The 12,651-nt window shown below is 39.1% G+C and overlaps 1 protein-coding gene across 1 annotated transcript in view; it reads left to right on the top strand.

The window, feature by feature from the left end:
- The window catches only part of IL15RA (interleukin 15 receptor subunit alpha), a 39,957-nt gene extending 27,662 nt beyond the window's left edge, over positions 1-12,295 (top strand). The window contains 7 exon segments of the mRNA XM_054590755.1: positions 140-160; positions 163-225; positions 228-278; positions 1,797-1,991; positions 2,638-2,670; positions 10,170-10,248; positions 12,037-12,295. Coding sequence (XP_054446730.1) covers positions 140-160; positions 163-225; positions 228-278; positions 1,797-1,991; positions 2,638-2,670; positions 10,170-10,248; positions 12,037-12,145 — 551 coding nt within the window. The 3' untranslated portion in view covers positions 12,146-12,295.
- The last annotated feature ends 356 nt before the right edge of the window (positions 12,296-12,651 follow it).

Here is a 12,651-nt window from a genome sequence, read left to right on the forward strand (position 1 = left end):
GTCAAGAAGAAAAACTTAACTTTAGCTTAATTTTCTGTTTTAAATCAAAGGTGATTGATATCCATGTTTTATATATGCATGATTAATAATGGTTTGAAATTCACTCTTACTATGTATGTCAGATCTAACTTAATTGCAGACTGCTGTCCTCGCCAAAACTGGGAGGATCTGGGATTTTGCCTGCCTCACATGTTAGCCCACCACAGTTTCAGGGGTACTGGCAAAAACACAACACTGCCAGATCAGAAACTTGTTGTGGCCATCACTTTGTAAAGCATGTAAACGTTGAGTCGCTATGCTGTACACCTGAAACTACTATAATACTGTCATGTCAGTTATAAATAATTTTTTTAATCAACAACAAAAAACAGGCATGAGTTCTTGTCCTACAAGGAGCTCTGTAAAGGTTAACAAAGAAAGAAACGACCTTCAGAAACGTAAGAGACCCATGCCGAATTGCCTCCCAGCAGTCCTAACCACAGCAAGTTAACTATGATGGCTGTAGTGTAGAAGCATCACACAAAGCTGCCTATGTCCCAGATTTCCACTGAGTCTTAAGTAGTCACCTATCCCAATTTCCTCAGCACTGTCCCAATGTTAAGAAAATTCAAAACCTTGGGTGCCAAATATCGTGGACAATGTGCCCTGTATCCTATGATACCCTTACTTTACACTTAACTCTTGATTTTTTTGTGTCCCATTTTCCAGTTTGTGGCTTTTCCTAGCCCTTGTCTCCCCACCTCCAGGCACAGTCATCCTGTCATGCTTGACACGCCTTTCCAAGGGCACTGGTACCTAAACTTGGCTGCCCACTGAGATCATCTTGGAACTCTGGAGAGCAGTTTGGGAATTAGAATGCTAGAGGCTCTGCAGGTAGCCTTAGGTAGCCAAGGCTGAGAACCATTGCTAAAGGGAGGACAGAGAGGCCAGAAAAGGGTTTCCTCCTTGTTAGTTGGCTGCAAACAGAAGGAAGAGGTTGAGGTACTGGGTATATTTAAGTTTGGGGTAATTCTAAAGCTCCTTTGATCAGAGTCACATCTGGTTCACCCAGTTGATGAGAAAAATTAAGTGGCCTCTTCCAGTCCTGCCTTCATGTGCCAAACACGTGATCAGATGAAACTGCACAGTTGTAATCTCAGATGTGAGAGTGTCATCTTTGATGCAGTGACGTAGCCATGGGCACTTGGATGAGTACGCTCTGAGGGAACTCTATCCGCAAAGTACCTGGAGTGCTTGCAGCCTGGGTGGTATGAGGAAGCAACAAAGGATTAAAGGGCATGATGATTTCTCCCAGCATCTGTGTCTCAAAGCACTTGGAAAAGTGGCCCAAACAGTGTGGTCAGACAACCAAAAATGCTGAGACTGGGGCAAAGTCAGGACATTCTTCAAATACACTCTATAGTTGAGATGGGCTGAATCTCAGGGTTCCCCTTATTTAGAAGTTTTGTGAAAACGCGTATGAAATAATCTAAAATCAGCATCGCAGATGTCTTTGGCAAATATAGTATCACTTGGTTTTTTGAGATCAGCCTTCTCTAGTAAACAAGCCTAGCTATACTCTAATCTTTGGGATATTTAACTTACATGCACCATGATACGTCACTGTAGATCCTCTAGCATTCTCAAAAGTCTGTGGCCAATAAGGGATTTTCGTAAAGAGCCATGGAACAGTGTGTTGGGGGAGGGCTGGCCCAGGGTGGGCTCATTACTGCCGGTATTCAGTTCACTGTCTTCTGGAGCTGAGAGAGTGATTATTCTAAACATTTATGTTCTCCATGTGTTGCGCCTTCTTACAGAGCCAGCTTTCACTTCCAAGTCAGACACCATGATGGCCACAAAGCCAACTACTGCACCGGGCTCCAGGCTGATGCCACCAAAACCTCCTTCTACAGAAACCACAGGGACAGTTGGGAATGAGCCCTCCCAAGACCATTCTCAAACAACGGCAAAGGCCTTGGAACACACTCCCTCTGTCTCTGTGGAGAAGCCAGGTTAGCACTGGCTTTGCATACTTTAGGAGAGGTCAGCTCTCTGCCTGCATGACATTACACCATCCAAAGTCAGGACAATTTTGCAACCCTCTACCACCTGCTTTCTGTCTGCTACAGCCTTCTTGCTCTGGTCTCTATGTGTTGTGTTCTACCCTGGCTCAGTCTGGTGAAAAAAGAAAGTCCATCTCCCATGTGTGACAAGGCTCACCGTATTAACCTGATTTGCCAAGAATCTGAGTAATATCTGCCTCCTCGCAATATAGGAGGGCAGAGGAAGCTTTCCACCACCCAAAGTCACGCTCTGTGGGATGGAAGAGCTCTCAGTAATCCGTATCTTCTGTAAGGGCATATTGGATTCATTTTTTTCTTTTTCTTTTTTTAAATTGTTTTTATTGTTGTTCAACTACAGTTGTCCCCATTTTACCCCTCATTATTTGTAAGGGCATATCTGATTCTTAAGTGTGGCTCAGCATCTAAAAGAAATAATTACCTTGCTTGTTCTTTGCTAAAATGAGTTTGGCTTTGCCAGCCATGAATTTCTGAAGGCTTTAAGATGGGAACCAAATTGCTCAGAATTTCCCCTGCTTGATGAGAACAGTGCCTTTAGGATTACGGTCATAACTGAACTGCAACCTCTTCTCTGCAGGTGCATATTCATACAATGCCACAGCCATCGCTGGTAAGTGTTTTCCTTTGTCATGGCAGTGTTCATGCTCAGAGGACCTCGGTCCCAGGAAGCTCAACAGCCCTGGTTTGTGCCTATTGTCCCGGCAGGATCACTACCAGCATCTCCTTTCACTCTCAAAAGTGTTTGTTTAGAGGCTAAGTTACATGGTCACCCTATTTATGGAATTCTTTAGTTAACATCACTGTCTTTATATTGCTACCTTCTCACTGTCAGGCTCCTGATAGGGAAACCAGAGAGCAGACACATCATGAAAAGGTCCTATTCAGCAATTCAGTTCTGCTACCGGAACTATTAGAAAGCCACGAGTGAGCGCTGGTTTCACGGAGAGGATGTTTTCCTGCTGACACGTAGGTTGCACTACTCTCCCAGAGAGTCAGCACCTTGTACGTACAGCCAGACTGTACAAATTTCTCAGTCTAGAAGGACTTCTTTTTTACAGAAGACATACAGAATACTAAGGCTAAGAGATAGAGAATGTCCCAGGAAGTGTAAGGCGGAAAATGAAAAAGTGTTAGCAAGAATAAAAGAAAAACATGAAAGGAGAGGAGAGCTCACAGAAGAAAGAAGAGAAAAAGAGAAAGAGAAGAAAAAGAGAGAAATGCAAGTAGTAAGAAAGGATCTAATACTTTTGTCTGACAGGTTTTCAAATGAACCAAAAAACTACTAATTTCACATGGGCAAAAATGATTTCTATTTCCAATTTCCAAGTTTTCCTGCTAGAGAAGGATCGATACTTTTGTGACTACATTTTATCTGCATTGGTGCCATCTGAAAAGAAAACAGGTGGCTTTGAACATTTCAGCAGTTCATTGATTAGAATGGTTTTTTAAAAATCAATCATATATACAAAGGCAAGACATTTTAGAAAGGCTCTTCGGAGAGTATTTTCATAGAGAAACTATGGTATTTAATAACAAGGATGTGGAAACAAAAACATGTTTATCATTTAAAAGGAGACCAATAAATAAAGAAGCCAAGCTCATTTTTCTTTTTATGTCACATACTACATTAATCTTTGCACAAAATTTTAAAATTTTTATTCATTTTTTAAATTGCTAATATTTGCCCCTGGTTTGAATTTCTTTTTTAATTACAAAAGGATATATATAGTAAAAAGTAAGCCTTCTGTCTAAAATATCCCCTTGCTGGAAGGAAGAAACTCCTGCTCCCAGGTTTCTGCGGGCCTTTTCAGAGAAAGTCAGGGCGTAGACACTACAGAGAGGATGGGTGATGCTAGCCAGCTAGATATTTTATTTTCACTGTTCTGCGCCCTATTTGTTTTCACTTAATGGTATATCTTGGAGATCCTTCACTCCAAGATATATAACATCAATACATAAAACCATGTTATTCTTTTTAACAGCTTCAAATATTCCATAGCATGAATTTACCATAATTTATTTAGCCAAACCCCTGTTTGCACACGTTTGCTTACATTCTTTGGCTATATTACAAACAATGATTAATTGGAAAACCTTATGTTGTTTTGCATATATGCGAGTATAGCTATATGATAAAATTCTATGCATAAAATTTGGGGGCCATGTTTTCTATATAGATTTTCAAACTATTTTATTATGGGCTATAGTCTATAAAATATTTTTTCCAATTTATGTCTTTCACAGGATTAAACTATGAGAAACTCACTCCCAAATTCTGAAATGTAATATAATAAACATTAACTAAATATGTACAATAGACAATCATAGCTATATGCAAGGAACTGTTAAAATACAAAGATTTAAAAGAAAAAAACAGCTTTAAACCTTTCATATTATATGAAAATGAACTTCTTTTAAGTTACTTAAAATATAAAGATAGACATGTCACCAACTATAGTACAGAGCAAGTAGTTTCATCAAGGAGAAGAAAACTAGATAGATTTCATTATGTATGGAGTTTCATCTGCTAAGAAGGTAAACGCTAAAATGAAAAGCATACTTATTTTCCAAAAACACTTAGTGATAATGCATTCAAAGTATGTCACATACAATTGCAGACACCTAAGACCTCAGAGTAGGTCCAGGTCAGGTATCAGTGACAGAGGTACTCGCTGGTGCCCCTGGCATAGGTGGGTGTTGCTATTTCCACATGAATAAGCAGCCAGTTGAGTTCATCTTTCTAAGAAAATATAAATGATGCTTTACCATAGCAGTTGCTCAGTAAATGTTTACTTAACACTTTAATCAGCCCATTTAATCAGCCCACTACCAATATCATAATTTGTTTTTTTAAAAATAAGGTTATAAAAGGTATCACAGCTTTTAAAGTTGCTGTTTTTAGTTCTACAGAAAATGGTTAGTAGATGCTGAATAAATATTGAATAAATGCACAAATGGGTAAGTGAATTTGAGGGCTTTAACATTTAAATAAATATTCAGGAAGTGTAACTCATCAGTTTTTAAAGTATATCTTATTGATTATGCTATTAAAGTTGTCCCATTTTTTACTTCTCTTTATTCCCCTCTGCCCTGCATACCCCACCCCCCACCAGCAATCCTCCCCCCCTTAGTTCATGTCCAGGGTCGTACATATAAGTTCTTTGGCTTCTCCATTTCCTATACTATTCTTACCTCCTCCTGTCTATTTTGTACCTACCAATTATGCTTCTTATTTCTTGTACCTTTTCCCCTATTCTCCCCCTTCCTCCTCCATGCTGATAACCCTCCATGTGATCTCCATTTCTGTGATTCTGTTCCAGTTCTAATTGTTTGCTTAGTTTGTTTTTGTATTTTAGGTTCAGTCATTGATAGTTGTGAGGTTTCTTTTTTGTTTTTTGTTTTTGTCATTTTACTGTTCATAGTTTTTGATCCTCTTTTTCTTAGATAAGTCCCTTCAACATTTCACATAAAAAGGGCTTGGTGATGATGAACTCATTTAACTTGACCTTATCTGGGAAGCACTTTATCTGCCCTTCCACTCTAAATGATAGCATTGCTGTATAGAGTAATCTGGCTTGTAGGTCCTTGCTTTTCAAGACTTTGAATACTTCTTGCCAGCCCCTTCTTGCCTGTAAGGTTTCTTTTGAGGATCACCTAATAGTCTTAAGGGAGTTCCTTTGTAGGTAACTCTCCCCTTTTCTCTTGATGCTTTTAAGATTCTCTCCTTATCTTTAATCTTGGGCAATGCAATTACGATGTGCCTTGGCATGTTCCTCCTTGGGTCCAACTTCTTTGGGACTCTCTGAGCTTCCTGGACTTCCTGGAAGTCTATTTCCTTTGTCAGACTGGGGAAGTTCTCCTTCATTATTTTTTCAAATAAGTTTTCAGTTTCTTGCTCTTCCTTTTTTCCTTCTGGCACCCCTATGATTTGGATGTTGGAATGTTTCAGCTTGTCCTGGAGGTTCCTAATCCTCTCCTCATTTTTTGAATTCTTGTTTCTTCATTCTGTTCTGGTTGAATGTTTATTTCTTCCTTATGTTCCAAATTGTTGATTTGAGTCCTGGTTTCCTTCCCTTCACTGTTGGTTCCCTGTAAATTTTTCTTTATTTTATTTTGTGTAGCCTTCACTTTTTCCTCCATTTTGTGATCATACTCAACCATTTCTGTGAGCATCCTGATTACCAGTGTTTTGAACTGTGCATCTGATAGGTTGGCTATCTCCTTATGACTTAGTTCTTTTTCTGGAGCTTTGATCTCTTCTTTCATTTGGGCCATATTTCTTGGTCTCAGCACACTTGTAAAGTTGGACGGGGCAGAGCCTTAAGAATTCGCCAGGGCAGGCAACCCACGCCACTGTGTTGTGGTGCTGTATGTGAGGGAGGGATCAGAAAGGGAACAATGCTGCTTGCTCCACTCTTACCCTGCTTTCAGTCACTTCCCTTGCTACCCACAAGCAAATTGGACCCTTCCAGTGCTGATTCCCAGGGGGATGGGTTTCTGTACGTTCTAGGACCCCAAAGGCCGCTTGAACTCTCCTGTGAGTCTGGAAGTTTCTCCCACTGCCGCAACCCCCACAGATTTTTACTGCCAGAGGTTTTGAGGCTTTCTTTTCCCTGCGCTGGAACCCTGGGTCACACGGTCTGTCTAGCTCCCCAAATGCTCCTCCCGGTTTGTCCTCATGCAAATGTGGTACCACCAGCTGTGATCTCGTGGGCCCAGTTCTCCAGCCGTTGCCTTGCTGTGCTATGCACCCTCTCTTCCCAGGCTGTCCGTTGATGCCCCTCATACTGGTCTGGATGAATGTTTCTCCCTTAACTCCTTGGTTGTCATACTTCCATACAGTTTGACTTTCTGGCAGTTCTGCTTGTTTTTGTTTTTAAATTTGTTGTCTTTCTTTTGGCTGTGCAAGGAGACAAAGTGTATCTACCCATGCTTCCATCTTGGCCAGAAGTTTAACTCATTATTTCATTGCTTTAAATATCTATTACGTCACTTGGCAGCCCTTTTCGTCAATATCTTTATTCAAGTATTCCAATACCTGGTCTCTGATTCTTGACTAAGCTATTTTTGAAGTCTCAATTGTAAAGTAAAAGGCCAAAAATATTACCTATCATAGCATTTACATAGCCATATTCACTTAATACACCAGGAATGAGGAGTTCTTTTTTCTGAAGGTATTATAGCTCCAGTCTGGCACATCTGAAATAAGTTTGCCATACTCAGTATCCTTGGCCTTTAGCAGGAGCTGCTACTCTGTCATTCATCTGTTCAGTCAATGTAAATTGAGGTCCTATTTTGTGCCAGATATGGTCCTAAACTGCAATGAAAGGCAAATTTCTCATTAAAAAGCAAATAGCACTTTATTTTTTAAAACACTTTTTCCTTTTTATTCAATTTATTGGGGTGACACTGGTTAACAAAATTATACAGGTGTCAGGTGCACAATTCCACAATATGTCATCTGTACAGTGTATTGTGTGTTCCCCTCCCCAAGTAAAGTGTAAATGGTACTTTAAATGTACATACTTCAATTTATGGAATGTTATAGGTTTAATTCAATCAATTAAATATTGATTGAGTATCTACTCTGACCCCAACACTTAGAATGTGCTCAGTACAGTAAGAGAAAAGAAACTAGGAAAACTGCCCAGGCATAATGAATTGACACTCTTACTTCAAAATTGCCCTCATCAAATGCAAACACATAAGGACTCTGGACACAGCAACATCAGAAATACGTACTACTCCATGAATGACCTAGTTTGCAGCTACTGCTAAGGAATGGCAATGCCCTGTATATTCACAAAGGACATTTCATCATCCACATTCAATAGTGGCCACTGGCTGTCTAGGTCCTCTTTCAGCCTCAGGCCTAACATGCACTGTAGGGTGAACCCAAGGCAGGCAGCACTGACCTTTTGGCCTCCTGTGCAATAATCCACTTTTTCTCGTCCTTTTCCCAGGCTCTAATCCTCATCTCTCATCCTCTTTCTCACCAAGTCTCTTTCAGTTCCTTTTTCTCGAATCCATGCACCTTCCCCCACTAGGAAACACAAAAGTGTAGAGAATTTTGGCAGTTGATATCTTAGTGCATTGCTTTAGTGACTCTGGTTTCAATTTCTCTACTAAATTTGTCAGATATAACTGAGAAAGAAGCCAAGGGTTTGAGTTTTAGTCACCGAATTCAAATTACTTTGTTTGTATCATTGGCTCAGGAACTCTTCTCACTTGAGTTTGAGTCTGCAGTTTTTATTCTCGTTAAAAGGAAACAGAAAGAAGCATTGTGAAATACAACTAGTGTTTACATCAGCTAGCTTTTTCCAATAAATCTCTCCATAAATAGTAAATGCACACCAAGTGATTAGTCAATGGGAAGAAATAGTTTATCATAGGCTGCAATATCTTTGCTAATTGAAGGTTTCTGATTTTTAGTCATATTGATGAGTAATATTAAGTTTGAAAATTCAAAACATGTTTCATTAATTTCCCATCTTTTCTGTTCCTTCTTTTGGAACAAGTTTTTAATGCTTACTTCTCCTACAAGTAGTTTTGTAAAGTTGTAAAGTTTTGTCCAAATTTTTTAGGGAAAAATAAGCATGCACATTATACATGGGTAGTACTAATTCCATATCTATATAAATGTTTTTAATTCTTTTATTTATGCTTATGCATTAAAAGTATAACTTTAGAAAGCAACAATATCTGTATGCAAAATAATACCCTGGAATATGATAATTGGTTTGGTTTCTAAATATAAATAAATAAATAAGTAAATAATTGAATTTAAAAATTAAAATGAAAGATATTTTTCCTGCAAGTGAGGACCAAAAACGTGGGTGTGCATCATATGTGGCAAAATACAGTACTTTCCCATGTCCTTAGAATTCCTAGAAATAGAATTGGAGAGTCTAAGGATATGGTCTTCTCTAAAGCTTTTGTTATGTTGCCAATTTCCCTTGAGAAAAACTGTACCCTTTTACACTCCTACCCAGAATCTAGGTATTTCCTCCCTCCATTCATATATTTAGCTGTTTTTCAAGAGGGTTGTATTTTTAAGGCTGAATCATGGGAATTCACTCTTGCCTACAAGGTTGTGTGTTGGTTGTATTGGCACAGGTCTAAAAGGCTTAACAGCCTAGGAGACATGTGTAACTCACGGTCCGCAGTGAGATAGCTGGCTCTCTGGATGTTCAGGGTTGTCATCTTGCACAAGGGGAAGCTAGGTGATTTTTGCAGGGAGATTTCATAACATTAAGACAAATTGGCCAAATTTGCTTGCAGCTTATTATTGACACAAGTGTTTTCAAAATAGTTATGCTCACCCTGCCCATAGGATAAGCCTTTTGCTTCCACACGAAGATTCCACTGGTCCCATCTAATAAATCTCAAATGCTGTCCTGGTCGCTAGCCCTCCACCCTTAAGTCCTCCCACCACTCAATGCTGTTCCTTTCAACTCAGTGAAGATGTTTTGTTCCTTTTCCTAAGCATTACCTAATTCTCCACTCATCTATAAGAGCTCTCTTAAAACACCTCTTCCTTTCTCTGCCATAAAAAGTAGCAAATAAATAAATAATGATAATGAAATTGGAAGAAAAATGGCACTGCAAGCTATCATTTCTAAATCAGAATTCTGCAAAGCCGCAGAAAGGGGGAAGTTGCGTCAAAGGACAACTGAGGAGGACCCTTGCCGTATCTATTATTTTCCTGACTTTGGAATTAGCAGCGAGCATTTCTTCTCATGAAGTGCTAGCCTCCTCATCTTGATACGTCCACTCCAGCTTCTGACCTGCTCATGACTTATTCCCATCCCTGCCCATGACTATGTCACTCAGCTCAGGAAGCACAAGGATTAGGAGCAGGGGACATGGGATAAGATGAATGGGGACAGTTTGAACTGGCAGCGTTGGAGGAAAAGAAATGAACTTTTTTCTCAGATATAGAATAGATTGACTATCATGGACATTAAGAAATGTTAATCACAATAAACTGGTTGGGAAGGCATTTGGATCTCTCTTCAGGAAAGTAAATGGTAAAGAATTTTTAGATTCTTGGAAATGAATATGCTACCTGGACTTTTAGCATAACAGCTTAGTTCTCTTCTTTTACAGTGGCAATCTCCATACCTGCCTTTGTGATTTGTGGAGTATGTGCGGTATTTCTTCTGGTACGTTGGTGCAAAAAATCAAGGTGAGTGGCACAGGAAAATCACACTAGACAAGACTCCTTTCCTCTCAGTGAAGAGCTTCATTGTCATGATTCTGGCCCTTTCCTGGCAAGAGACACATGCTCCCGCTCTCACCCCCGCCCCTCTTGGCCACAAGGAGTGTCGGAGCTGAGCAGTCTCTGAGCCAGTCCTAGAGAGCCCTTCGCCTCCAAAGCAGGCCACTCACCAGCAGCGGGGCACCCAGAACCTAACTGATGACACAGGGCTGATTCTCCCGAGAGCCAGCTCAAAAGGAAAGACTGTGCCAAATAACCAATTTAATATACATGCAATTTGTATGAATCCTTATCGTACAGTCTTGAATATATTCTTCTTGAACACACATTAAATATGGATATACCTTTTTATAAATATACTCATTTATATCAACCTTACTTTTGTATTTCTAATCATTGAAATTCTGCATTTCAGCATTTGCGACAAGATTGTTTCTGCCACTTGCTAAAATTCCAGATTTTATTACTTTTCTAGTCTTCAGTCATTTTTATCATTCTTTCATTAAAGCTTAAAATGGCATATCAGACTTAATTTTATACTTCTATCAATCAGTAACCAGTATTTCGGCACTCCACATTAATATGGTTGCTCTGGATCCTTCCTCAGCATTATACAATGAATGAATATCGGATTCATTAAAAATAAACTTTCAGTTACTAGTAAAAAAAATTATTTTCTAAATATCATATCAACATAAAAACTATACCACCCTTTGTGCCTAACTTTGAAAAAAAGTGAACATTTCATGTAATGCTATGGTAAAAGCCAAAATAAACACACCATATAAAAATTTACATGAATCCTCAAATCCTGGCAATACCGTTTCAACCAACAAGAAGTGCCATAAACCTCAGAGTTTAGAAATTAACAAACTAAAATGACATATTATTTACTTGTCAAAAAAACAAAAAATGTTAAAATGCTGGCAAAATAAATGACTTTTAAAAGGATTTTCAAATTATTATAGTAATTTCCATAAAAATGCTATATTTGGAGTTACATTTATAAGAGATTATAGAAACTATATTCATTGACTGTAAAAAGGAATACAAACACAATCTTTTTAAAGAATAATGCATTAAAATATATTCTTAAAAAGAATTTGAAAATGTGGTATATATGGCCAATAAAAATGCTCATAAGAAATATCAATATTCACAGATTATGTTAGAGAAATATTCATAAATATATCTCTACGAATTGGTTAACCTCCAAGAAGCTCAAAGTGTTTATTTTTAAATGTCCTAAAAATTGCTTCTTTTCCCCAGGAGGTGGATTAAATAGTCCTTGAAAGAAATTGCTGCCTCAGATACCCATGGCCTAAAAACGCATGACAGAAATATGGAATTACAGTGCTATGCCTCGCCTTCCCTTCTTTACTTAGGAAATGATTAATGTATTTGTCTGTTTATTTAATGCTAAATTCCATGAACTGTTTTTAAAGCTTTATAAATGCTACATCTTTTTTATTAGGATTATCACATCTGGTTTAGCTGGGCTCCTAGTTACTCCCTCTCTTGTTCTCGCCATTTAAACTACCCCTTTTTAGCAGACAGTTGGCAAGGTGGGGGGGATGCTGCTCCAACAGCACTGGAAAATCCTTGGTGGATGAGGGGATTAAAAATACCCAAATGCAACTTAAACAATATTTGTGAATGGAGTTTTCTCCATGGGAGTGTTCAATAGGGACTATCTGTTTACTGAATTTAAGGGCAACTCCTTTTTTCAAAACCTGTCAATTATCTGCTTTACAGGCAAACTTCCTGGATACTCAGTGTTCAAATGGAAAATATGGAAGATATGCCAATGACTCGGGGACCCAACAGCGGAGAGGAGGACACAAAAAACTACTGCACAACCTAAGAAACCCCAGGGAGAAACCAGGGCCAGCAAGGGCCAGGGCGAAGGCACCAACTCTGTTCTGGCCAGAGGGAATCTAGAAAAGACTCAAGGGGTTGAGCGCCAGGGAAAAGCTGCCAGGATGCTAAAACGTCCAGGCATCATTTTGTCAACTGTGCCTACCTTAGACCCTGCCTGTAAGAATAGGTTCTCCAGGCTTAGGATAGAAACTCCATGCCAGGCTCAGGTATAAGGTCGAGTTACCGAAGTCCCAGCCATTGAAGGCCTCGGGGCTTTAATTTCATTACAGGCATTCACTCAGGATAGTTTATCAGTTTGACTATCTCTTCCATCCTTCCTCTTGGCCTGTAGTTTACAACAAAAAGAAACATACCTGAGGCTCTAAGTGAACTTAGTAGGCTCCCCCTGGCTTGGGAAAAATCTATAGGGATGATACCAGGTTTTCAGCTCCTAAAACTCTCTCCAGTAAGGTGCTCTGCGTTCATTGAAAAGGGAATAAAGAACCACTG

This window comes from Pteronotus mesoamericanus, unplaced genomic scaffold, assembly GCF_021234165.1.
Source record: "Pteronotus mesoamericanus isolate MK-2021 breed Mesoamerican mustached bat unplaced genomic scaffold, CSHL_Meso_final contig_130, whole genome shotgun sequence".
Lineage (NCBI taxonomy): Eukaryota > Metazoa > Chordata > Mammalia > Chiroptera > Mormoopidae > Pteronotus > Pteronotus mesoamericanus.